General features: G+C 28.6%; 1 protein-coding gene across 1 annotated transcript; it reads right to left on the bottom strand.

Annotated features, from left to right (window-relative positions):
* Positions 1-12,769: 12,769 nt before the first annotated feature.
* Positions 12,770-13,276, bottom strand: LOC122268800 (uncharacterized). Its single transcript, XM_043039183.1, has one exon. It carries the CDS (start codon positions 13,274-13,276, stop codon positions 12,770-12,772), a length of 507 nt encoding a protein of 168 aa, XP_042895117.1.
* Positions 13,277-27,272: the final 13,996 nt, after the last annotated feature.

Below are 27,272 nucleotides of genomic sequence, written 5' to 3'. Positions count from 1 at the left end.
CATTCGTAGAAAAGAGGTCGAATACCATTTGATTGGGAAAATGCCATGCAGAAAGATGGATAAAAATGCTAGGTTTCCTAAGAGTTACCATTCCATATCTTTCACTAGTATCCCATATAAACTAATAGAAAAAATGATGTTAAAGAACTAATAGAAACTAACCATATAAACTAATAGAAAAAATTATTTTTATTTTTATTCAAATAATCTGCCTCCAAAGGAAATCAGGTTATGGATTTAGGAAAAGCCAACTGACCAAATTTTATGACTGTGAGCATACATGGCAACGTTACTTTTAAAAAGTAACGAGTAAAGGTACAAGTATTTTTAAAAAAAGTAATGAGTAAAAAGTAAANGTGAGTGATGCTCATAACATGCGGTTTATATATCACACTGCTGAAGCTTTATTGGAATTAACCAAGGCCTCTAAAAAAGTTAGGCGCAACAAGCTAATAATTATTATTTTTGTTGATATTTGTATCAAGGATAAGGCTTTCACTGGATTTAAGACTATTTAAGGGTCAGAACTATTCGGGTTAAATTTAATAAGAACCTCTAAAAGGGGCTCGGTCAAGGTGTGCCGCTAGGATCTGTTCTGATACCAATAGTATTCTCTCTATATTTTGCTGATATAGGAAAGTTTTTTTCTAAAGTTTTTTTCTGATGATGTTGCTCTCTGATCCTCTTATATTCTAATGGAACCGGAAACTTTATGTGTATTGCCAATTTATTTTTGAAATACAATTAAACATTTTTGACTCTTTTGATAAAATAATTATTAATCTGTTTAGTGTTCAAAACGAAAAAAAAGGTACAAAAGTCATACAGGTTGCTGAGTGAAGCTAGCATTGGTAAAACTCCTTATTAATCTATACATTTATTTATTGATACAGAAACAATATATGAAAATTTTCATATATCTTATTTACTAAATGAACACTTTAATAGTAATTTCACTATATGGAAATATTTATTCCTTATAGACTCAAACCAAATCATATACTCATTTACTATCACTGAAATTTCAGGAATTATCTAAAAATTTATTAAGTACATGATTTACATAATTAATGTAAAGTTTTCATATTAATCCCGAATAGCCTAATGGCATTTAAGTTACACTAAGCCGTTCTGTTCAACAATCATTATGCATCATAGATTGAAGTTGGCTGATCAGAATAACGGAGTTAGTAAATTAAATTTCCCTTGAGGTTAAAATTAATGTTCTCCTCCATCATGAAGAACGATGAATTTTCCAAATTCGACTTATGCAAAACTGAACAGTTCGGAAAATTTCCTCATTAAAAACCTATCAAACAAGACTAATTGTTTGCCAGAAGCGATTCTAAAAGACACTTACGTAACTCCTTTACTTTTTATAAAAGATTATTATAAGTCTTTTGTTTATGTTTCTATCTAACTGTTTTAAACCTGGAGGAAAATATATTTGATTATTCATTATATCAATGCATTGTCATTTTACGTAATAGTTTAGATAGGTTGGTTTAGTTTAAATAAGTCTTATGCATATTTCAAAAACTGATTTCATTGCTAATGAATTGAAGCTAATTTTACAAATAATTAATTATCTGTTTGTAAGCGTCGATTCCCTTTTATCAGACTTCAATTTTAAGACGTAATTTATTAGAAAATGAATTTATTATAAGTAAAACTATTTACCTACCATTTAATTTGTTATATATGATTATTAATGTTGAATTCGACGTCTTATAACTAAATAAACATGATAATTTAAAATTATAATTTCTTTTAATGTAAAGTTTAGTGACAAGACCCATGCTATGCATAGCCGTAACAACATTATTTGCTTTACAATAAGATGATAAAATGCTTTTTTATAACTAAGTTTGATGCAAAAACTTGAACGAATAAGGAAAGGTCATTGACAATAGCAACAGTTTTCTTTGAATGAAAGTAAAAAAAAGAAAAATCAAATAAAAGATAAAATTCACTTAAAGGGTTAAATTAACGTATATTTAACTGGTTTAGAAGTCGTTTTTATTATTCTGTTTACATTAAAATAACTATACAGAAGATGATTAATTGGTATCGACAGTATCATTCTATGCCAAATTCGTGAATAATACTCTGCAATTTGTGTTAAGCTTACTGGTGGGTATTCTTTTGTTTATCTTTAGTAGCTTCTTGTTGGGTAACACACTTGTCTACTGTAATTTCAGCCTTTTAATTCTTTAATAATGTGCAATGAAAATTATTTCTTCCAATGCCCATTTGTGTTGACATTTGACAATTCAGGTGCTTAAGGATGTTAATTGATTTGTTGGTCACTCTTTCAGGGGCACCGTTTTAGGTGGGCCAACGTTGCTCCCACAATAAGGACAGATAGTACAGACAGTGAAAGAACATTCATGCCTTGTCCAAGACTTGAACCCAGAACCTTTCTGTTGTAAAGCCTGTTCCCTGGCCCCTACACAGTCTGGTCTGTGCTATAGAAATCATCGATAGTTTATATTAATTGTAATTGTTGTAGTGTCGGTATTGTTGTTTAACGTGGACATCTGGACCGGTTACTCCGACGCGTCATACATTACGTAGCTATCTAATCACGGAGGAGAATTCCAGGGTATGATTTTGCTGTAACTTTGTAACCGAATCATTTTGCAGCAACAAATCATAGCAACATTTTTTTTTCTAATAAGTCAATGATGCGTAAGTCAGTTGGGTTTTCATAAGCTGTAGCCCCTGTATTCCAATTAAGGAGCTACAATTTTTTTCGTGGAAGAAAAAGACATTAAAGTCGGTTTTTACACTGCTCAAACTTCGCTTTTCTGCTGCATCGATCTTTGTTTTGTTTTGCTGTTTGCCAAGCAAAGTTGCATATATTATTGATTAAACTTTGAACATTTTCCACTCGTTGTCGTTCTAAAAAAGTAGCGTTTTATCGCGAATTTCATTTCTTGGCACAGAATAAATTGGTAAAAGTGTTTTTAGTTTACAAAAAGTGCTTATAGTGAAACCTTACTATTTCACAGCATGTATGATTATTTAACACTACTTTTCCATGTGAAATATATTTTGAACAATTAAAATTAAATTAAAAAGAAATACGAACGAATAAATGCCTATAATTTTAAAATTCCGGTGGTTGGAAATATCATGTCGTTCACTCCATGCAAAGTTTACGAGGAAATTTTCTTACTTTCCTTTCATTACATTTCAGCTCTCATGCTGTTACAGATTGTTATTTATATGTTGTATCTCTTAATCTACATTAAATAAAGGGATGATGCTATTTTGAGCAAGCGAATTCTTTTTACATCGGATGCATTAGTTATAGATTCCTTTACAATTAATTGGCAATGGACTTGCTGCTGTAAAATAATATTTTTTTTCTCGTTAAGCATTTTCTGAACTGTGATCTCCTGAGCTAATTTGTAAGCATGTTTTGTTGTGTCCAAGAAAGAAATTGTGCCTAAAATTTCTTCTGTCTGATTATCTTTTCTCCTAATATTAAAAAATTCCAAGTCTTATAAATTTCTAATTAAGAATATAATAATTCCAAAAGTGGATTTATTAATGCTGCGTTTTATACAGATGATGTGTATTAGTTTGTCATTCAAACTAATATATTCTAAATTTTTTTGAAAAAAATCGTGATTTTTGTCTCAAAAATTAGTTAAATTAAAGAGGATTAAAAAGTGAATGAAAAATTACAATACAAAATGGAGAATATTCATTTAAAATTCTTATTTTGGTTTATTTAAACTAGTTTAACAGTTTATTAAATAATTACTTTTTTTAAAATTTAGAGTTAGGAACATTTTTTGAGCATTAGATATTAGATATTAGATTAGATTAGATATTTTTAACATCAATTCTGCAAAAAAAAAAATAATGCTGTGACTTTTAACGAAGCACGGACTTTTAAATATTTACAAAACAATTTCCCCACTTGTTTGCCCTCTCTCATCTCAATGTATTCCGAGAATTCAACAACATTTTTAATCCGAATTTTAAATGTTCCCGCTGTTAGGCGGTATGGTCCAAAAGTTAGAACTCTAGCTTGTCAAGCAGGTCACTCGTATGTCAGGTTATATGGTTCGTCACACACATGTGATTTTGCTTGCAGCTATCCCCTTAAATTCCATTCGAATATTGAGTCAGCGTGATAATACACCAGAGCATTAAAGCTGTAACGTTAACGCGCCATGTGATAAGTTGCAAGTACCTAAATATATTTTTTATGTTACCTTTCCTAATCGTCCATTCAGCATTTACGTTGCTTTTTGTTAATCAATATTTATTATTAAGCCTAATTTCGTAAGAAAATTTAAATTATCACTCAAGTAAAGATAGGTATTTCCTCAATTGACTTGAATTGGCTGAGAAAAAATTTACAAATCAAATTTGGAAAAAAAATTGTCAATGGTAAATAAAATTGCGTGAAGTTTGGATTTCTATTTTTTGTACAACAAGTCTGTAGCAACTATAATTTAGAGTTTATTTTTGTTATACATCATGTATGAACTTGAAGGTATTCTTCATGCAACAAGTTTGAATTTGGGGTTATATTTTTACTCATCTAGTTATTTATTTATTTTACAGACCAAAAAGGTTAAGTAAATTTGAATTTTAATCCTTTTCTAAACAAATACAAAAAGCATAAACAAAAACAATACAAATACATCTGCAAAAATTTTATGAATAAAAATGCAGAGGTTTTACTTTGTGAATTTTCAACAAAATGTTTTTCCTCAAATATTTTGAAAATCGACGTGTAATACCTAATATCATACTTTTACAAAATCGTTAATAATGCAAAAAAAATTTTTTCATCGAATTTTTTCTGCAAGTGTACTTTTGTTCGGAATTTCTTTTATTCGTCTTAGAACGCGTTTCGCCTTCATGCGTTAATACCTTTCTGTAACGGCTTTTATCCTAAATCTTTCCTTTTAAAAGCTTTTTTGAAAACAGTCAAAACCTACTACTTGATTTTCGATGTAGAAACATACAAAACCACCATCTATATGCACCCCGTTTCTTAAAAGAAAAAAAATGTAACCAAACGGCTGGGTTGGCGGAGCGTTTTTATGGAATGTCATTTTAAAGCAAGAATAATGACATTCCTGTGTTCGGAGAAAACAAATATATCTAAAACCTTTTATTTTGTTTTACTGCGTCGAAAAAATTATTTTATTCCTTTACAGTGCTCGTAAATATGTCGAAAAACCACAAGGATAAAATGATAAGTTTTCCCATAGATAAAAGATGTAATATTGAATAGTGTTAGGTATATTTAATGTTTCTACAAAACGAAAAAGGTCTTCTACTTCTTTTTATTGTTTTCTTTTTTATTCAATTGTTTCGTAATTTATTTAATTTTTGAAAGCAAAACTTATTGTTCGAAATGTTTAATTACATAAATTAATATTACTTTGATTCCAAATGAATAAGAAAAAAATCAAACTCATAGGTTTAGTAAAAGTGATTTATATTCTTTGACGAATGCATTAGAACAATGATTGTATTTTTTAAAATTTGTACGATATGATTAATGCACAAAAGGAAAAGCATGATCGAAACTAATAGAATATTCTGAAATTTGCTATGCCTCTGGATTTATGAAAGTGGTTTGATAATGATTATGGTAAAGTGAACAGTATAATATTGTTTTTTAACGTGTTAAAATTTAGTAAATATACTAAAATTTGGTAATTTTATTATGATTTGATAACGAATGTGGTAAAGTGGTTTAAAACAACAGCTTACTCCGAATCATTTTGATACAGTATTTTCCCTTTTCATTTTTATGTATTGTTATACCATAAACCCAAAATTACTGATGATTTAAAAAATCAATTTATTTTCCTCTACTCGAAGATTCATTCTTACCAAATTAAAAGAGTTACGAAATTCTATCAATGGATAGAAGTTGGTTTTCCAACACAAATTTTAAAGCAAAAAGAATAAAGTTAAATAAATAAATAAAATCTTATTTTTGTTATGTCGCTCATCCTTAAATTAAATCCTTAACAATATCTTTAATCCTTAATTTTATCCTTAACATACGGAAAGTAGTATCATATGTAATGATTAATATTTAATATATAAAACTTTTCGATTCAACGTGCATTTTGACTACGTTGAAATATTACCCATAAATAATAATTTTAAATATTAGCTTCAGAATTTCAATATTAATCAACTAATAATCTACATAAAAGTTATTATCATAAATTACTAGTTAACGAAATAAATGTTAACCAATGAAGATAAATGTGAAAGTTTACTTTTTTAAAAGTCATTTGAAATTGGAAATCGTTTTCACGTATTCCTTTTTAAAATGTATATAATACCCTTCACAACACAATTAATTAACATGATGTCATTCTAGCAAAATCGTGTTTTCTTACGGAAACAACTACATATTCGCTTATGCCATTTTAATCGCTACATCAAATTAAAATTGCACATTATTTTTGCACTCACGTTTCGAGTGAAAGCAAATTTAATTAGAAATTTCGATGGAATACATCAAGTAAAGTTTATCTAGCTTTTAATTGAATTTATATCTTTTCAAGTATTTTTCCCTTAAAGTAAAATGGAAATAATTCGTTAAGAAAAACACAACCTACAAATGTTAATTTCTCATAAGATTATTATATATTTCTACTCTAATTCTTAAAATAAATTTTGTAGGTTCTTTTTGAAAGAGTCTTAATATATTTATAAATTGTTTTGAAATCGTACAGTTGAGTGATGGTAATGTTAATAAATAAGATGCTTAAATAAAATAAGTTCATAGTTACATTTCGAGAATGTAATAAGCTTAATATAATAAGCTTTTGTATGTAATAAATACAACAAGCCTTTGAATGTAGTAAATACAATAAGTTTTTGAATGTTGTATGCAATAAATATAATAAGCTTTTGCTATTAACATCTTAAAAATGTTTGTTTTAGGTTTTATAATCTAATCAGGTTCAATTAACCGGCAGCAGAAAAACAGAATAAATGCTCATATCAGTAGAAATAAGTTACCACACTACGAAAAAAATGGTCAAAACTATCAGAATATGGTAAATTTTATTGTGTTTTTCTTATGCGAATAATAAAAAAGGCAATAAGTCTTAACAAAAAGTTTTGTTAATAATTTTATTAAAATTATCAATTAAGTATGGTTTTCAAATAAGTAATAAAATTTGGTAAATGAGATAAAATTTGTCAATTTTATTACGATACCTTAGAGCAGGGGTTTCCAACTTGCATGAGGCCGGGGGCCACAATTGAAAACACCAGTCAAATGGCGGGTCGTAACTCTATCAAAATTTTACATGGGACTCTTTCATGTCTGAAGGAACATTAAATATCACTGTCAGATTTCTATCAAGTTGTACAAAACAAAAGTATTGTATTACAAATTAAAATAAGAAGTAAATTTTTAAAAATGTTTAATTGCATATTTAAAAATTCTGGTTACAGTAACTTTAATGTATTAAACAATTAATGTGCAATATATATCAAATTGTTAAGATATAAAACTTTAAAAAGGTTGGTATTAAAACTCACATAGTAGCACACGAAGTGTTCAATGAGAGAATTGATGTTTGTCTGCTGTACTAGCATTCAAATGGAAACTTAATAAAATGAGGATTATATTTTGCTCTTAAATATTAATTTGTTTTAATATTAAAAAGCAAAATAACAAGCATTACAAATAATTTTGCTGCGTATCATTTTGATTCTTCTCTTAAACAGAAACTTAGTGACAAGATTTTTTTCTTCTTTTAAATTTAATTCTGTGATAAATTAAACTTTTTTTCCAGAAATATTAGGATTTAAAGAAGAAAAGAAAAAAACTTCTCAAGCATCCGAAAATAATTTTGTTTTCCTTTCTGCTCACGCTCCCAACGATTCAAGGAATTTAAATAAATATGATATTCATTACCTCCTTTACGCGTTTTAAAATATACAAATGTAAATAATTTCGTCCAAATTTAGTGCTTTCAAAAAGTTAAATCGGAGAATTTCTTCGAGAAAATTTCTGATACGCACATGCCAAATTATATTCGCGAAATAGCCGGCCAGGTGGCTGAGCGATTAGCGTGCCTGACTGCGAATCCAATGGCTGCGGGTTCGAATCCCGCACTGGGCATGGATGTTTCTCTTTCTTGTGTTGTCCTCTGTTGTGTGTGATGTATGAATGTGGCCCACCCTATAAACGGTTGTGGCAGTATTTCGTGGGCAATGTTACTCGCCTCCGTGACTTTGGTTCACAGGTGCTGGATAACGCGAAATGAGTAACAACTCTCATCTTCTAAGACGAAACGAATAAAGTTCAGTGCCTGCCATTGGGAAAAAAATATTCACGAGATACAAAAAAACGAAATAAAAAAGAACAACATACACGATTATTTTTGTATTTGAATAAATATTTTCTTGAATGCAAAACCTGAGAAATAAATTGGTTTTCACCGTTGGTATGTAAAATTTCGCAGAAAAGAAGAGAATAGGTTTTTCTAACGAAATAAAAGTACTTACAAACAAATATAGATTTATATTTGTTTGTAAGTACTATATAGATTTTACAAATATAGATTTTTTACGAAACAAACGAAAATTGAAACAAACGAAATTTACGAAAATTGTCCGACAAAAAATGACAACTAATATATTTTAGCTCGCTGGCCACGAAATAGGGCTTAGAGAGCCGGATGCGGCCCGCGGGCCGCTAGTTGGCCTTAGAGTATGGCGCAAAACTCTTTTTTCAGTAAAATTTACTTCTCAGTTTTGTATTTTGTACTAAATGAGTGACAATAAGAACTGTAATATTGAAAAACTAGGATTTCTGGTTGCTATATGACAGGAAAAAATCGACAGATGAATGTTCTAAATACCCTATATTTTCATTTTATTAACCAAATTTTTTTTCTTTTATTTCTTCCCTTTTATCATAAAATATGTCATTATTATGCAAAACGATAATTTATTTTCCTCCTTGAATTGTTCAGTACAGAAATACGACTCTATTTAAGGTATGACCTATATACTAATACAGTTATTTTTTTAAGAATTAGGAAAATAATTAGGAGAAGTATTTACAAAATCTAAACAAAAAGTAAGATTTATTTTGAGTTGAACTTTTAGAAAGAGATGCATTCAATTAAAAACTTGTCAAAACTCAACATAAAGTAATTAAACTAACTAAATATATTTGCTTATGATGAAGAATATTAGTTATATAATATTTTTGGTGATTTAAAGAACAGCAAAACTTTCTCGGGTATACGTTGAAATTTGCAACCTATTAAATGATAAAGCGGAATTAATGAAAGTTATCTCTCCTATATACAAGTTTAAAAAGGTTAATATTTCAGTTAACATAAAGACACGAAAATGTACCATTTTAATTAAATAACCGAGTTAATTTTAAAATAAAGTTAGCAAATTTATATCATATTCAACTAATTAATAAATCGGTGGAGTAGAGAAAAAAAATTACTGGGAGGTAAAAAACATTGAGTTAATGATGAAGGGAATTAAATGATAAATAGATGTTTAATTTCATATAGAATATTTAAAATACTAAAATTGCGATTAATGTAAAAATTACAAAAAAGTAAAAGTTACTACTTTAATAAAAAGGTGATAATTATAAACGCAGAACGAGGAGGAAAAGATTATTATCCTGCACATAATATTAAATTTAAGAGTACAAAAACATGAATTTTATACTGTCACAGTGAAACAGAGTAATAATTCATACAAGTAAGTAAGATTTAATCTTAAATAATATACATTTAAATAGATACCATCCTATTTATACATTATTAAAAATATAAATTTCACACTAAACGTACAGAATAGTGAAAATTTAGTGCTTAGTAGTGAAAATTTAGTATAGAATAATGCGGAAAAAAATTAATAAGTAATTATTTAGAGAAGCATTAAAAAACTATGTCATCTTTAGTGTAAAACAATTTTATATAGCTGTTACCAATACTATTTTATATAGCAGAAATTTTATATCGACGTACCGTAAAAACAAATTTGGGACAAAGCTGCCACCATTCTTGGTGTTGGGGTAAACTCAATTTTTTTGCAATTCATTTAGTCAGTTTTCTTATTAATTTTCTTAATGTTATTGCTTTATTTATTTATTCATTTTTCTGTTTGCTTGTTTACTAAAAACACATATTTTCATGCTTATTGGAATCAACTTAATCTTCAATTTTGACCTTTCCATTGCAAAAAAGAAATTTCGCTTAAAAGCAAGCTCATGTTTATTAATACATTCTCAATAATTCTTGTAATTAGTATTTTGCCAATTTTATCTAATTTTCTGCACAATAACAACAGCTCTTAAATAGGCCAGAAGATGTATTAGCAGCCAAAATATAAAACTGTTACAAACACATTAAGTATCTGTCGCTTCTGTGCATAAAATTGCATATTGTATGTTTTTAGTTTAAGTAAGTAGTTCACTTCACCAAAAATAGTAAAAGCTATACACCAAATGTTTTTTTACGGTGCGTGCACAAAAATGGAAATTTCTCAATCTCAAAATAATAACTAATATAAGATAACATAGTAAAAGTCTAGTTAACATAAGATTATAATTTTTTTTATGCATCAGTTGGGCTTAAAACCATTTTAATTTACTTCATCTAGACAAATTTATTAGTTAATTAAAACGAACTGTAAAGGAAAATAATAATATTTCATATAATATCACAAGATTGTGCTATTGCGTAAGCATTTTTGCAGAATAATGTTTAGTCGTATATTAATATATATTACTTTTTGTTCTGCAATGCAATTATTGGATTAGTTTTTTTTTTTATAAAATGCACGATAACAAGAAACGTTAAAAATTATACAAAAAATTATTACTTAACTTTTCAGATTGCTTTCCTCACTTGAAGAGCTTGTTACTTTTAATTAAATCTGAGTCGCAGTTAAAGTATTTTTTTTTTACTCTGATTCATCTAAGTTTTATGTGAAGCAATTTTCTTTGGAAAAGCAAAATAAAAGTCGAAGTTGTCTCTTACGAAGCGTAATGATAACATTACTTTAAGAAATAATTTAAGCATTCAAATGAAAATTTCCACTAGAATTGGATTTTACCCTTTATTTCTTTTAATTTCCATGGCAAGAAGAGAAAGATTAAACAATATTAAAAATGTTAATTAAAATTTCACGCAGCATTACATAGATTCATATTTTGATTTGATATCGTCTTATTCTAAAGAAGTTATTTGTAATATTCATTAATTTTAAAGCAGGATATAATTAAAAAGTTCAAGTTTGTCATATAAAAAGAATAACTCCTTTTTTTTTAAAAAAAAATAATGTTTTAAGAACGACATCATCAAGCAAATGCTAACATAGACAATTTTTTATTACTAATAATTTGATTCAGATAAGTACACCAAAAAAAAATCAGAATAATTTTGAAACTCTTTCATTTAAAATTAGAATTTTATTCATTGAATTTCAGAAATACATTCATGACATGATTTCTTTAAAAAAGTAATTAAAACTAGCAGTGTAGAGCTATCTAAAGTTATATCGGTGTCTTAAATTAAATATACATCTATGATAAACTACTTAAAAATAAATGGTGGTAGGGTGTATCGAATTTGAAATTTTATATAAATGCTCTATATTAGAGTTTCTTAAACATTTTGGTGTGGGGTCCTCATAATATTTATGAAATTTTATGGAACCCCCGTAAGCAATGCACAAATCTCTCATACGAGAGTGAAACTATCAGTTTCTTCACTTGTACTGGAATATACCATTGCAGTTTTACGTCATTAACTTTAAAACTTAGTTTTATGACATAGAACAATTAGAAAACTTTAAATAAGTGACAAACTTAAAAATTCAAATCTTATAAACTTAATTGATTTTGTTTACTCATACATTCACTATACGTCTGTCCATTAAGTTTCGCCACTTGAAATGTGGGTTTGGGATAGCCTAGTTGGTAGGACGTTGGACTCGTATTTGTGAGAACGGGAGTTCGAATCCCGTCGGCCAAAGAAACCTCGCGTATTAAATGGTGACTGGTGCAAGTTAAATTTGTGGATTGTGCAAAGTCCTCCAAGTTCCCGTAACAAATCAATACCTCTGGGATGGGATGCTGAATCGGAGATTGATCGTTCGTTGCTTCAAGTCAAAATTACAATCTGGCAATGAATCAATGGGTGTATGAATAAGTCCACAAGGTAAAACTGGCTGTGATGTGTGTGCGGCTGATATCGTATTTGTGATCATAGGTAAGTAAAACAAGAAAAGCACCTTCTGCCTTAAAAGTTACTCGGTTTCTCAAGCAGGCATTGGCAAGTGGCAATAGAAATAGCAACAAAAACTTAGAAAATCACTGCACGACAAAAATGTATTGTCGAAACTATGGTCGTCCAGTATAGAGTAAAATTTACCGAAATATATGGGTCAAAACGCTCGGTAATTTTTAAAGCACTCATGTAAGGAATTTGGTTAAATTAACAGTAAAATATGGTGTTATAATATGCAATAAAAATTTTCAAATGTGACAAAATTTGGTAATTTTATCATGATTGCTTAGAGCGTGGCATAAAAACCATTTATTTGGAAAAATTTACTATTCAGTTTTATATTTTTTAGTAAATGTGTGATGAGAGGAAAAATAATTTTGAAAATCAACATTTCTGGTAAACCGTTAACATATGAACTTAATTACCAAACTGGTGGTTTAAATGCGGTATATTTTAGTCTTATTAATCAGAAGAATTGTTCTTTTTTATACCCAANGATGTCCAGCATTCATCGTCGCACCACTGCGGCAGAGGGGGCAGGCAGGATTATCCACTATTTTAAGACGGAAAAGACGGTCGTATAAGCAATCGTGCTTGGTAGCAAGGCGAAAGGCAGCTACAGCACTGCTTCTTGGGCAATCGGGGAGATTAAAGATGTCATTTCCCCACGATTTTTCTTTTGTTCGTTCTTTTAGCAATGATATATGTGTTGTCTTAATTCCATGATTAATCATTAATGAAGTGGACTTATAGCTAACCAAGTTATTTGGGGCTTGATTAGCAAAGCAACCTTTTCTGGCCAGTGCATAAGCTTTTTCGTTGCCAGGGATACCACAGTGGGATGGGATCCATTGTAAGGCAATCGTTTTATGTTTTTCACCTATCTCTGTCATTAAAGATCTACATTTCACAATGGACAAAGAGCTAGGGGCTTGAGAGTAGTTAGCAATGGCCAGAATCGCAGCTTGGGAATCCGAGAAGATGACAGGCATATCAATATTGGGTTTAAAAAATACCTTGGTGATCAAGAGTCGCCAACAAATTTATTAGAATTATTTCAACCATGCAACTGAAACATTTAGCGGTTAGAAATTTAGAATAAAAAGTTTTAAATAGATTTTTGTTTTCGATTAGGCGCGACAGTGAATTAATAAGCCTGCATTAGTATTGAAATAAAAAGTATCTGTTTCATTGATCTAGAAGAGAAGAAATAAATATTTTATGTTCGTTTCAAAAGATTAAGTCTTTAATTTATTTTAAATATAATTCTATTAATAAAAAAATAAGCTTAAGTAATAAGAGATATTTTAAAGGATAGGAAATAAATATGCAATGCCAATTGTGGCATCACAATGGTCATCCAATATAGAGTAAAATTTACCGAGTTTCTGGCTCCAAGGGTCAAAATGCTCGGTAATTTTTAAAGCACTCGTGTTTGCGTGTCTTTTGCTGTTAATTTGGTTAAATTAACAGTAAAATATAGTGTTATAATATGCAACAAAATTTTTAAATGTGGCAAAATTTAGTAATTTTATCATGATTGCTTAGAGCGTGGCATAAAAACCATTTATTCGGAAAAATTTATTTTTCAGTTCTGCATTTTTCAGTAAATGTGTGATAAAAGGAAAAATAATTTTGAAAACCAACATTTCTGGTAAACCGTTACCATATGAACGTAAAAATTACCAAACGGATGGTTTAAATACAGTATATTTTAATTTTATTAATCAGAAGAATTGTTTTTTTTTTAATACCCAAAATGCCATTACTTTACAGTATGTTAAATTTTCCAGGATTTTTATTACCCCCAAAAGTAACTACTTAATTTATTACTCCCAGAATTGTCTGCATAGAAAAGATGTAGCAGGGATAAGTATGCACAGCAGATTTTTCAATATATTCATTAGATTTGATCGGCATCTTGATATTATAGTGGGTAAAGACGAAAACGTCATCTCAAACAGAAATGTATTAAGAAAAAGTTTATTGCAGTCTAAAAATTGTGAGGAAATTGGAAATTTATTATAACAAGTAATACAAATATGAAAATTGCTAAACTTTCTGGTGATCCCTGCAGCAGGTGCCGCCAACAGTTTAAAAAACTCTGCTCTATAAAATAGTAAATTAGGATTTAATTTCAACTTTTAATTACTTTACTAAATATAACGAGATCCTTTTTTCTTCAAAATACCTACTTACTGTGAAAAGCATACTAGTCTACAATTCGAAAAAATTTAATTTAATCTCGGGATTTTTTCAAATTGAGATAAAATTTTTATTCTGATGAATTCATTAAATTAATTCCTTGCACCTCTTACAGTAGTTTTATTTTTTGATAAAAATATGCAAATGATATTTTCAATTTAATGAGATATTGGGAGTAAGGATTTTTTTAATTCAGAAAATTATTTTTGATGGTGACTTAACATATTCTTTTACAAAAAAGTTACTTTTTGAAAAATGGTTTTGATGTAAGTTTCAAAAAGAAATTTTCTCGTCAAAAAGTACAACAAGTGTCTTTCTAGGGTGCAGGTGCAATAGTGACTAAATCTAAGTGAAAGGCAAATAGTGAGAATTCCTACGAGTGAAGTGTCAACTCTAGGGAGAAAAAAAAAAATCGATAGAAAAAACTCTTTCTTCTTTTCCGCTAAGAAATCGATAAGAATAAGAGTCAGGGGAAATCTTTCACTTAAAATTTGTATAAGACTGAGTCTTTGAAAGTTCGGGTTATGCCTAGAATAAAAGTTTAAACATAGCGCATTTGAAAAAATTTCTATGTTTAAGAATTGTGAGCTGTTTTCTTTCCAAATTAATATAAAAAGTGGTATAGGATTTTTTATTTTTCACAATTTTTGTGTCTGTTAGCTGTGTGAAAAACATCAAATTTCGATAATCTGAACATTAATGACACTAATTTGAAGCTATATTTTTTGCGTGTAATTTTTTTGGTAGCTTAAGCAGTCTCTCGCTCTTTACATATATATAAAGAGAGAACGAGAGAGAGAGAAAGATAATCACTGTTGAACAGCTGACCCAATTTTGAGTTTACGACTGCCACTGTTCAACAACTCAGTAGCTTTGTAATTAACACAATTCTGAAAACAAGGGAACTCCTGCATCTAGAATTGGGAGTAATTTGCTTTCGTGGCGGACATTTATTGACGGAACTAGCCCACTTTTGCGTTACATGGATTGAGAAACCGTGAAAACCTCCTATGGTTAGCCTGACGACAAAAGGAATTTTAACCCATGATTTATCTACCACTGAGGATATTATACGACAGCACTGGTTGGTGCGAACCAGGTGTGGAATTTGTATCGATCAGTTATTGCTGGGATTCGAACTTAATCCCACTTCGCACTCTATCCTCTGAGTCACAACGGCTCTATGCTGAGTGCTTAAAAAATGCAATTTGATTTATTTTAGATGTCAATAATTGTTTTTTCGAATTTACTTTAATTCATTATCATATCAAAAACTTATAAGCAAAAAATTGTCCATGGCATTGTTAGTTCACTAGTTCTTCAATATTCTTAAAATTTAGAGCAGATATTTAACTGACTCTCTTTCTGGCCTTAAATCTGTATGTAATAGATTACATTAACAGACAGCATTCCTATTCTATAATGTTGCTATTTGATAGTTTTGGATTGTTCCTATTAACTATCAAAATCTTTTTCATTCATCTTTCAGTGGATCGAAGGGCATTGCGAAAACTTTTCCAATGATACTCTGTGTCATTTTCCGAAGCGAGATACAAATATTCTCTTGAGAGCCTTGAGTGATCTTTCCTCCTTTTGTAAAACTTTGGACCAAGGATTTTCTCCGAAGAAATAAAGCATCTAAGATAAAGCAGAAAGAGCTATTAGACTCTGCTAACAAGTTTTGGGCTTTCCTAATAGATACGCTAGATAACTGGAGATACGCTTGATTGACAGCTGTGGCACAAATTTACCATGTTTCTTCAGGTTATTGGCTCAAATTGGCTCATTTTCTCCCCCCCCCCTTTTAAACACATTATTCTTCATTTCAATAGTTCTTTTTTCTGTAGATCCTGACGATGTGGTTGAATTATTATATTGCAAGCTATTTTTGAATATTTAATATCAATTAAAAATGTTAAATTTTAAAACACTTGGGGGATTTATCTTAAAATATTTATATTTTATAACTCCCTCTACATTGTTAGAAATTTCTCGGAAAAAATGATTAAATAACAATTTATTGAATGATTATTTCACCATATTTAATCAAAACAGTAAAATAACCTTAAATAAAATGGTAATCAAACTATTAAGTTTGAGAAAAATTGTTTATTAACTGCTTTCACCTTATACGGTAAACTAGCCACAATTTTATCACACCAACTAAAACCATCTAACGAAGCTACTTAGTTCTTTGTAACTGTGTACATATCATGTCTCCTATATCTAGTTAAATAATTATTTTGTTAACATTTTTGAAAAATGCTAGTTGTAAATGGTTAAAAAACCGTATAGTTTTGTATTCATGGTTTTATAACCATACTTTTTGAATATGGTTTCAAAATCATAAAAGAACAAAAATTACCGTAAACTTTAAGATTAATTGGGTGGACAGACAGCTGCCAGTTATTTTACCATAATTTTAGAATGGAAATTTTTTTACAGTGTATTACAGAATTTTATAGAGTATTCTTAAGATATATCGTGAATAGCGATGGAAACGATAACGATAATTATAGAACAATAATAGATGTCGATAGCGATAATATTGTCATAGTTATTCATGACGATAAATATTAAATAGTATAATGTCACGACTACTACTGATAAGGATAATTATTGAATTTGATAGTATCAAGATTATTATCGGCAGCCATAACTATAGAATTAGTTTAAATCATTAGTTTAATCTTGGCGATACTTACCGAATATGTTTTATTACTAGCATTTATAATTTCAATTTGGGTAACACAAATATTGTCCAGTGTGAAAATAATATGAATACTTAAGTCTAAAAAATATTGCAATGTATCTTTCACGATATCGACCGTAGTTACCAGTGTTATTGGTGCTATAGAATAAATTTTGCTATAATTAGGAAAATATTTTCAAAAAGTGTAAAAATTAGCCTTTTTTATGTTTTCTGGAACCTACTTTTTAATAAAATACTTTATTTTTAAATTTAAAATATCGGAAGAAATAAAGTTTGTTTACCACAATGCACTCATATTACTTTTAATTACTTATACATAAAATATAATTGAAATTCGTGTCATTTATGATCAACTTATCGTACAATTGGGCCACCCAGAACAACTTTTGTTCTAATTATCAGATTTTCACTCGATCTTAATGGTTCGAGGGGATGATCAAAAATATGATAATAAATAACTGGTGTAGATGATATTTTAAGTACCGGAATCAATCATAAAGCCACATTGTTTAAGATTCGATTTCTCAGGAAATATTCAACCAAATTCGATCACATTTTGTATTTTGCCATATAAAATTGCATTTTTTAAAATAATGTAAATAATTGGACACTTCAGAATTCAAAATTTTTACGACTATTATGTAATAAAATAATAAACAGATTATAAATACTTACTAAAAGAATTTTTTCGTATGGAATTATCGTTAGATAAGCGAATTTTATAACTGTGTGCAAGCATTTTTCGTTTCGCTTCAAAAGCTCTGAATGTATGGCGAAATAAGCAAAAAGTAAATTTTACATAAAGCTTTGGACAGCTCTTCTTACCAAACTATTGGGACCATATTTCCCAGATCACGGTTACCCCTTATATTTTAGATATCAGAAATCCAAATCCGTCAATAAAGGTATTCAGAGAAAGTACGTTTTGGAGTCTGATTTCGTAGCTTAAAATATCGTCTGCATTAATTAACTAACATATTTGAGGAGACACCTTCGAAATTTTAATATTGAGTCCTAGAACGTAAAAATTCGATCATTAGATCGAAAGTCATTTGGAGTGCTTCGTCTTTTATTTTGCTCATTGTACCTACAACCAAACTTATTGTGGTACCAAGTAAGAGTAATTAACGTATGGTAATTCATCTAGTTCGCTCACTCGCATAAAGGGATACCGTTTAGTGGAAGTATATATAATAGGTAATTAAGCAATGATGCTTTTTGGAATGAAACATCATATTTTGATGACTAAAACATTCGGATAAAAAGCTTTGACTTTCTACGTTATTATTAAACGCCTAATTACCTCCTTTAAGTCCGAACTGTTTTGGTTAATTACGTTATCTCACATCAACAAGCAATTTGCTGGAGCTTATGCAAATAATTCGTGGTTTCATTATGTGTTTATTGCTCGAGATCCATTTTTCTATCTCCGCCATTAACGCAAACAGTGATTAACTTCTGGAAATAACTTATGTTTGAAGAAATAACGCAGAGTGGTAATGAGAGCTACTACAATAATAATTAATTTTGGAAAAGTTAAATAATATGGCGATTTCGAAAAAGAAAATCGAAACCTACTTGGGAAGGATATAATTTGGAAAGATGGCACTAAAGCATTGAAGGACTTTTATTTTACATTGAAATATTGATACAATTTCTACTATGAAATGTGAGAGAAAAGTGATACATTTTTGAGAAATAACAGAGAGTGCTATTGAAAGCCATTCCAATTGTAATTAATTTTGGTAAAATAAAATAATATAGAATTTTGAAAAAGAAAATCGCAGCTTATTTAAAAGGGAGATAATTTGGAAAGTTATCACTTTATTATTGTAAGGACTTCGAATTTAATATGAAAAGTGATGCACTTTATTTGAAAGCAAAGATTGGGAAACTATCACCATATACTGAGAAAAAAAGTAAGGTCAAAACTAGCAAAATACGGCAAAATTTACCATGCGTCAAGCTCGATGGGAATGCCAAAAAGGTTGCTAATTTTTACTGTAGCACTTTGGTAATGATTTCGGTACAGTTGATAATAAAATACCAAATGAATGGTTTAAATACTGTATAATTTGGATTTATTACGAGAATTATGGTTTCATTTCTTACAAGGAAGGTCATTATCACACAGCACGATAATTTTATCAGTATTTTTGCTCGTGTAATTAACCAGATTTTGCGGTACTTGAGACAATAAGAAAATCTTGTTAACCTAAAAAATAACAGGATGGCAAAAAGTATTAAATTTAAAAATAAACCCGCAGATTTATGATAGAAACATTCATTTACTAGACAGGTTTTGCTACCGTTTTTCAGAATGCGGAAGGACCCTCTGTTGTATGGTACCCTTTTTGTCTTGCTACCCTTTATTTTACCATGTGTTCAATCAAAATTTGATTCTGCTCATTTGTTGAGTTTTTTTAAATATTTTTTTAATATTTACATAGAAATTTAGATCAAGCAAAAATCATCAGCAATTATTTTCTTGATTTCACAGATTATTTAATTATGTTATTTTTAACAAATCTTATTGAATATATTTAGACTCAACTAGAAAGTTTTCTGTATTTTAATTTAATTGAGAATTTTATGAAAATTTTTCAATTGGAAATTAGTTTATAACAATTTTTTGTATTGTGTTTAATTAGTAATTAATTTATTTGAATTTTCTGTATCTTGTTTAATTAATAAATAATTAATAAGTTTATGATAGTAAGGTATAGAATTATTACAATTATTTGGCCAATACTAGTGTTTCTCTAAAAATCAGTACATTTAACCATGCTTTAAGTTTTAGATTTTTCTCATGCGTGTAATAAAAATCCGTAAGAAAATTAAAATATTAGCTTTAAAATATTTAATTTAAAATATAATAATATGCTGTTATAACTGAATTATTATTTCCAAAATTATAGTTAGTTATAAATCTTAGTTTCAAAATATATTTAATGTATATTTTTCCTTTTTTGAGAGTGTGTGTGACACAAAAAGTAAAAGTTATAGTCAAACATTGGGAAAATGAATTTTGAACATAATATATAAATTTTAGATTATGAAGTAATTGATTTTTATTTCAGTTATGCACATGAAAACGTATTAAAGTGAAAAACTTCTAACGATCGATTTAAGATGAATAATAGACTAACGTATATTTACCCCTCTTTCAGCATCTTCCATAAGAGGTTTTTTGATGATATCTAAAAATGTTCGATCTCCCCTGAAACGTAATTTCAGAGAGCGGGTGAGGTAAAGCGACAATGAGTTTCCGAAGATAGGGTTCTTTCCCCTGGGATCTGGCAACATAAAGGAAATATGTTTCAATCCCTGTTGTGAGGAGTAGATAATGGTTTGTGAGATGCCTGGAGATATATTTGTCATTTCTAAATATTGTCATCCCTCTTTTTCAACAGCTTATTCTAGAAGCATTTTAACAATGCATTTCGAACTTAATAAGAAATATAGTGAGTAAAAATGTACCTTCAAAATGCAATTTTCATAATTTGAAATAATGTAATTTTTAAGTTTCGTATTTTGTAAAGTATTTTGTTTAAAAACTAATATTTCTGTTCTAGAATATCTTAAATAGCTTAATCTATTGCCTAAATATCTCTTAGCATTTACTTTTACGTTGTTTAATATTCATTTATTATCCATTATTTAATTTTTAATTAATATTACACACACACACACACATATATATACACACACACATACAGAGAGAGAGAGNATTATATATATATATATATGGGCCATGCATTTTTCCAAGCTTTTGAAATTTCTTTAATTTCTTAAATAATTATTTTCAATCATTCTTAATCGAAATTTAATTAAATTAAACCAATTGTTCAACTTTTATTACATTTTATAAAAAGCTAATATAAATATTTTATTCTCTTCTGAATAATCAATGTAATGGCTAACTTTTAAATTCAATACAAATGCAAAACTCATTAATAAACTGTCGTGACTAAATCGAACAGAACAATGTGTTTTTAAATCTTTATTCCTTTTACTTTATTTCTCTTACCCCAAAAATGTTTCAGATACAGGGTAACATTAATTCTCACGGTCTTTTTGGCGATTAAGCTCTAGCGAATAATTTCGAATTTAATAGTTATAACCGGGATTTCGCTTTTTTTTTTGGCCATTTTATCTTTTAATAATTCGCCAACTATGGATCTCTTCTCATGCTCCTAACTGTCAGTTGGGAATATTTCACTTTTAATTTATCACTTTTAAATTTGAATTTTTGCGTTATGACTGGGGATTTAACCCTTCGCTCCGACCTTTTTGTGACCGTTTTGTTTACCGTTGATGAAAGTTTTTTTGATTGGAAGTTGGATCTTTGCACCCTGCTTAGTTGAATATCCTTTTCTTTTTTTCATATTTTCAGTAATCTAAATAAACTTCTGCAAAAAATTGTTGATATTAAGTTAATAGTATGCATATTAAACTATGATGAGGATCCAATTAATAACTCAACGAAAACTACAACTCAGTAGCTAAAATTTTCTTTTATTAAATATTATCATTTTAAACAAAGACATTCATCCAGTTCTTACTTTGATGTTCGAAATACGCTATTATTATGCAGTACAGCAATATCTCAATACAATACTTCCCGAATACATTTCATTTAATTCTTAACTGATATGAAAATTGTATTTGATTTTAAGTGACTTTAAATGCTCTGATTTTATTTTCCTGTTGATAAGCATACTAAAAGAGGTTTAAAATTAGAATTATATATCATTTTACTCCATTTTAAATCCACATACTATAATATTCAGTTTAACCAGAGAAATTTGCAGGCTAGTGTATATATATTCATTTCATTCATAAAATACCAAATAATAAGATCACTTAGAAGGTAAAAACAAGTAGACCTTATGGTTAAAACATGATGAAATACATCATGCTTCTGGCTTTATGGAACACCAAGAAGCGCGGAAATTTTTACAGAAGCGCTTTGGTTATGATTTTGGAAAATTTAACCAAAAAATACGGTTTTATAATGCATGATAAAATCTGGTAAATGTTGAAAAATATGGTAATTTTATCATGATATCTTAGAGCATGGCATAAAAAACATTTATTTGTTTAAACTTTACAGTTTTGTATTGTTTTCAAAATGTGTGATAATAAGAACTATAATTTTGAAAACCCGAAATTCTGATAAACTGCTACCACATGAACGAAAAAATTACGAAAGTAAAGATTTAAAGCTGTTTATTTTAGTTTTATTAACCGAATTATGTTTTTTCTAGAAATGACCTTATTACACAGTACGGTAATTTTATCAGAATTTTTTCTCCACGTACTGTATGGAACCATGTAATTAAGAGGCTACAAAGAAATAAAACATAAAGAAGTGAAAACCCAGTGATAACTATTTTTTATAATTAAAAATTTTCATATCTTCTTTTCTTTCGTATATAAATAATAAAAATTTAATAATCGGGTTTGATGATTACCATGCACTATATCTGATGATTTAAACTAACATGAAACAACTTAACTTAAACATTAACCAAAAAGTGCTCAGGCATTTTCTACTTCAGATATTTCTCTTAAATATATCTGCGTTATTACAATTATATTACATTGAGGGCTGAAAACTACATACAGACACTTCTTTAATCATTCTAAAATCTTTATTTAATAATAGAGAAAATAATTACAAAATAATTCTTGAAAATAGTAGCTTTTTTTTCTTCTTGTAAATCGTATCTTGTAAAGATAAACAATTTGATTAACAGTTCGAAAATTCTTACAGACAATCTACAAGAAACTTGAGCAGCTATTATTTCGGCAAAAAATTTTCATAATAATGACTTGAAGTATCTCATCTATGGCGAAAATTCAATTCTTGCAGTCTATTTGTTATAAGAATATTTTTTTTTAAAAAAACTTATATTTTGAAAAAAGTTTCGATTGTACAAACTGTCAGTTAAGTAAAAAAATGACCATTTATCATTTTTATTTCCATTGCAATCCTTGAATTTAAATTTTATACTTATAAAATACCGTTCTGATCGTGTATTTAAATACTACGCTAAAAAAGCTTGCATACATGCTTAGTTAAATCTATCATTTATTTCAATCTACCGAAAAGTAAAAAAAAATCTTTAGAAGTTAAATCTAGCACTTATTTAAACAGCAAGAATATTTTCTTACCTGCATTGAAGATAAATTTAATGTATCACGTATAACTAGGAAATTTGTCATGAACCGTATAGTTTGGAAAAGAGATGAATGAACCTGCAGATTACTGTAATCATTTAATTATAAAATAATTATCCTCATATTAGTTTATACGACAATGAAATATCCAGATTAAGCTTCAAACGCAATTTCTAATACTCGTGAAAATGTGAAGTTGCTTAATAATGATCGAACTATTGTCAAAACTAAATTCATCCCAGAAACTTATATGTTACCTTTGTAAAAATTGCAGAGAAATTTCAAGAAGACCAAGATATGCTCTTCATTTGAGTATGGAATATCTAGAGTAGCAAAGGGGAGAAGTTTTTATTTCTGACTGAGTGTTCGTTAGTCTGTCTTATGATTCCAGCATCGTTTATGCTAGGTTCTTTAAACTAAAACAGCGAGTAATGATACAATTTTCAGCCCCGAGGTTCGATAACATTTATTAACCATTCCGTTCGGGAGGAAAGTGGCAAAAATTAATTTATCAAATCGCTTTAGCATTCAGCATTGTCGCAAATTAAATTGTGGGTGATTCTGTTTAATCATCTATTTAAGAGATTGCATCAGTGATGTTTGCTAGTTTGGAGCTCTATAAAATATGAAACGAGAATAAAAGTTAATGTTTTTCTGAAATTAAAAGTCTTTTTTTCAAAAATTACCTATTTTTTGATTCATAGTATCAAGGAAACTCATGAAAAGGAGATAATGTCATTGAATTGGGTACTTGCGTTTCAAGAAAAAGATCACACAGACATGTTTATAATCAAAATGACACGGTAAAGTTGAGCTAAATTTTTCCACATAAGTTATAATGTTAATTAAAGTGAAGTTAGTTAAATACATCACAGCGTCGTAGATCGAATTTGTCTAAATATAATTCTTTCTCTTCTACATCTTATATTTAACTGAGATTTATTATTCGTTTTTAATCATGGTATATTTTTGTCTGTTGTATTTGGAAACTTCGATGCACAATTAGTTTGTTTGTGTTCTACATGACTTTGTGAATGTTTTTGTGTTTAGTAAGAAATATAACATGAAAGAATTGAAATCTTTGAGGGAGAACATAAAAAAGTGTCACTTAATAGAATTGATACTTGACAAGCTTGCCTTACTCGAAATGGAATGGAAAGAACAATTGCCAACATGAACAACTGCAACGTTTCAACAACCAATCAAGATCGAGGTACCACCATTACGTCACTTGCAGGTATCCTATAAACAGTTTTGAAACCATGTGACTTTTTTCTTCATAATAACTCTTTTGAAAAGTGCTTCCATGAACCTTTAAAATGGCCTTGTAAATTTCATGAAAGAAGATATTTACTTTCGCAAGCCTTAAAGTATGCTTTTTTATGTAACCTATAACAAAAACTTAAATTAATGTATCGTAAAACTTTAAATGCACACTCCAAAAACATTTCGAGAGAAGTTTTTGAAATGACATTTTTATTTAAATCTAAAACCAATATTGTGCAACTATTCTATAAAGATAGGAGAAAAATCAGCATTATAATATCAGATTCAGAAAATATGTAAATCTAAAAATTATGTTGCATTTTACAAATTCACTTTGTAACTTAAAATCGAAAGAAATCTAATTAGTTATTTTCTCATGTGTTCTACTTATCACTGAAAAATATCATGCGCATGATTTTGATCAAGGTTCGGTGTCCATGGGACATAAATCGTAAACGGTGTCACAGTATTCATAAAATTAGATGAAACACAATAATATGATATACAGTGCACGAAAAAAATCGGATCACCCTAAATAACAATTGATCTAATGATCGGATCTTCACGTTCTAGGACGCTATCTCGATCGATTGAGAGGATGACTTCAAATATGCTAATTAGTTAGTGCAGATGATAATTTAAGTTGCGAAATCCGACACAAAAACAAACTTTTTTTAAAAATAGACATACCTTTTTTCGTCGAATTTGTGTTTTTACCCCCGAAAAATAGGGGGAGGGGGCAGTAATCTGGGAAATTTGGTCCCAATAATTTGGACAGGAGAGCTGTCCAAAGTTTGTACAACTAAATGTTAATTTTACTCTGTGTTACTTTCACAATATCTCGAGAACATTTAGGACGAATTGAAAAATTTCTGCACACCATAGTAAAATTTGTTTTCCCAAAGATAATCAATGTAAAAAATAGTTTTTAGTAAATATTTATTATTATTTTTTTAATAATGGTCGAAAAAAATTTGAACTGTAAGGTACACAGTTTTATGCAGTATTTTAAATAATGCAATTTTGCATGGCAAAATATAATGTTTGAGCAAAATCGGTCGAAGTATTTCTGAAAAATTGAACTTTAAAAAGCTGAATTTTTTAATTTCGATTTCTTTGGTACTATTTGACTGATTTCGACGAAACTTTCTATTTTTCTATGTAAAACTACATTTTTTAAAATGCTGCAAAAATAGTATTAAGTAACATATTAGAGGTTACCTTCTGAAACCATTAAGATTGAGTCCTACGACAGGAAGATCCAACTATAGATTCAAAAGTTATTCAAAATGGTCCGTTTCTGTTTTGTGCATTGCACAATATTTTCAGAAAATGGTTAATTTTCGTTTCTTTTAGTGCCATCAATCAGCTTGTCTAACAATGGGTACATATTTAAAACATAAAGATAATTAGCCTGGAAATATTATAAATTCAGTCGAAATTATAAAACCTTAAATCAAATGTAAAAGTATTAATGAAAATAATATTTTCCGAGACTAAATCATAGCTAATTTGTCGTGGTTTTTTTGTATTCCACGAGAAGTTTTTAAAATTTTAATCATAAAAATTAAATAAAATACAAACATCACAAAACGACGGAAAATAAAACATCAGAATTACTTCTGTCACACAAAAACAAATTTTGTTGCATGCACTTTTATTAAATGTAAAATTAATGTAATGACTAAAATAATAGACAATACAATTAAAAACATATTTCTTTTTTGATCCACTAGAACAAGGCAGCGAGGAAGGCCGCGGTTGAGATGAGCTGATTCAGTGGAGTCAGTTTTCTTACAATTAATGAAAAGAATTGGAGATCAAAAATAAATCGAAAGTCGTTATGAGGAAATCTCTGGAAGAAGGCGCTGGTCCACATTGGGCTGTCTAGCCAACTATGATGGTGATGATGATGATGACTAGAATAATATTTTTCTAAATTCACCATAGGTACCATTTTAAGTCAATATTTCTTTCATAGAGTGGACAAAACTTCATTCAATTTTTTTCATTTTAGAACAAAACTTATTATAACAGTTTTCTTTTTCTTCTATTTATAATTATTAAATTTAAACTACAGCATTTAAACCCTTTTTAATTAGTTAATATTATTAGGGAATTATCACAATTGATGTGTTTAAATTAAATCCAAAAATTAGAAAAGTATTTTTATAAAGCTAGTATACGACACGAATAAAATCCATATAATACATATTTTTATTCCCTCTAAACATTTGAGAAAACACTCCTATCTCTTAAATTCTTCAGAAAAGTGTGAATAATGTATTCTTCATAAATCATTTTCATCTGGTTCTTAATGGAAACGGAATCGAAAAAGAAAAAGAATGGATAAGGAAATAATATTTCGCCTTTGGCTGTAAAAAAAAATCCCGCTCTTTCAATTCTATTTGATAAGAGTACATCTTTGAAGTGTAAAGATAGGCTGCTAAATTACGAAATTCACATTTTTCCTTCTTCCTAATTTAAATGAAATTGCAATATACGGAAATATGTAAAGAGAAATGACTTCTTTTAGCGTCTTTGCATTTAAAAAAAGAACTATTCCGAAAAGTTTCTTTTCTTCTTAGTATTCTTCCGACTGCTTATATTAAAGGAAA

This window comes from Parasteatoda tepidariorum, chromosome 4, assembly GCF_043381705.1.
Source record: "Parasteatoda tepidariorum isolate YZ-2023 chromosome 4, CAS_Ptep_4.0, whole genome shotgun sequence".
Classification (NCBI taxonomy): domain Eukaryota; kingdom Metazoa; phylum Arthropoda; class Arachnida; order Araneae; family Theridiidae; genus Parasteatoda; species Parasteatoda tepidariorum.
The sequence above is the reverse complement of the archived record's forward strand: the minus strand, read 5'-3'. Positions and strand labels throughout refer to the sequence as shown.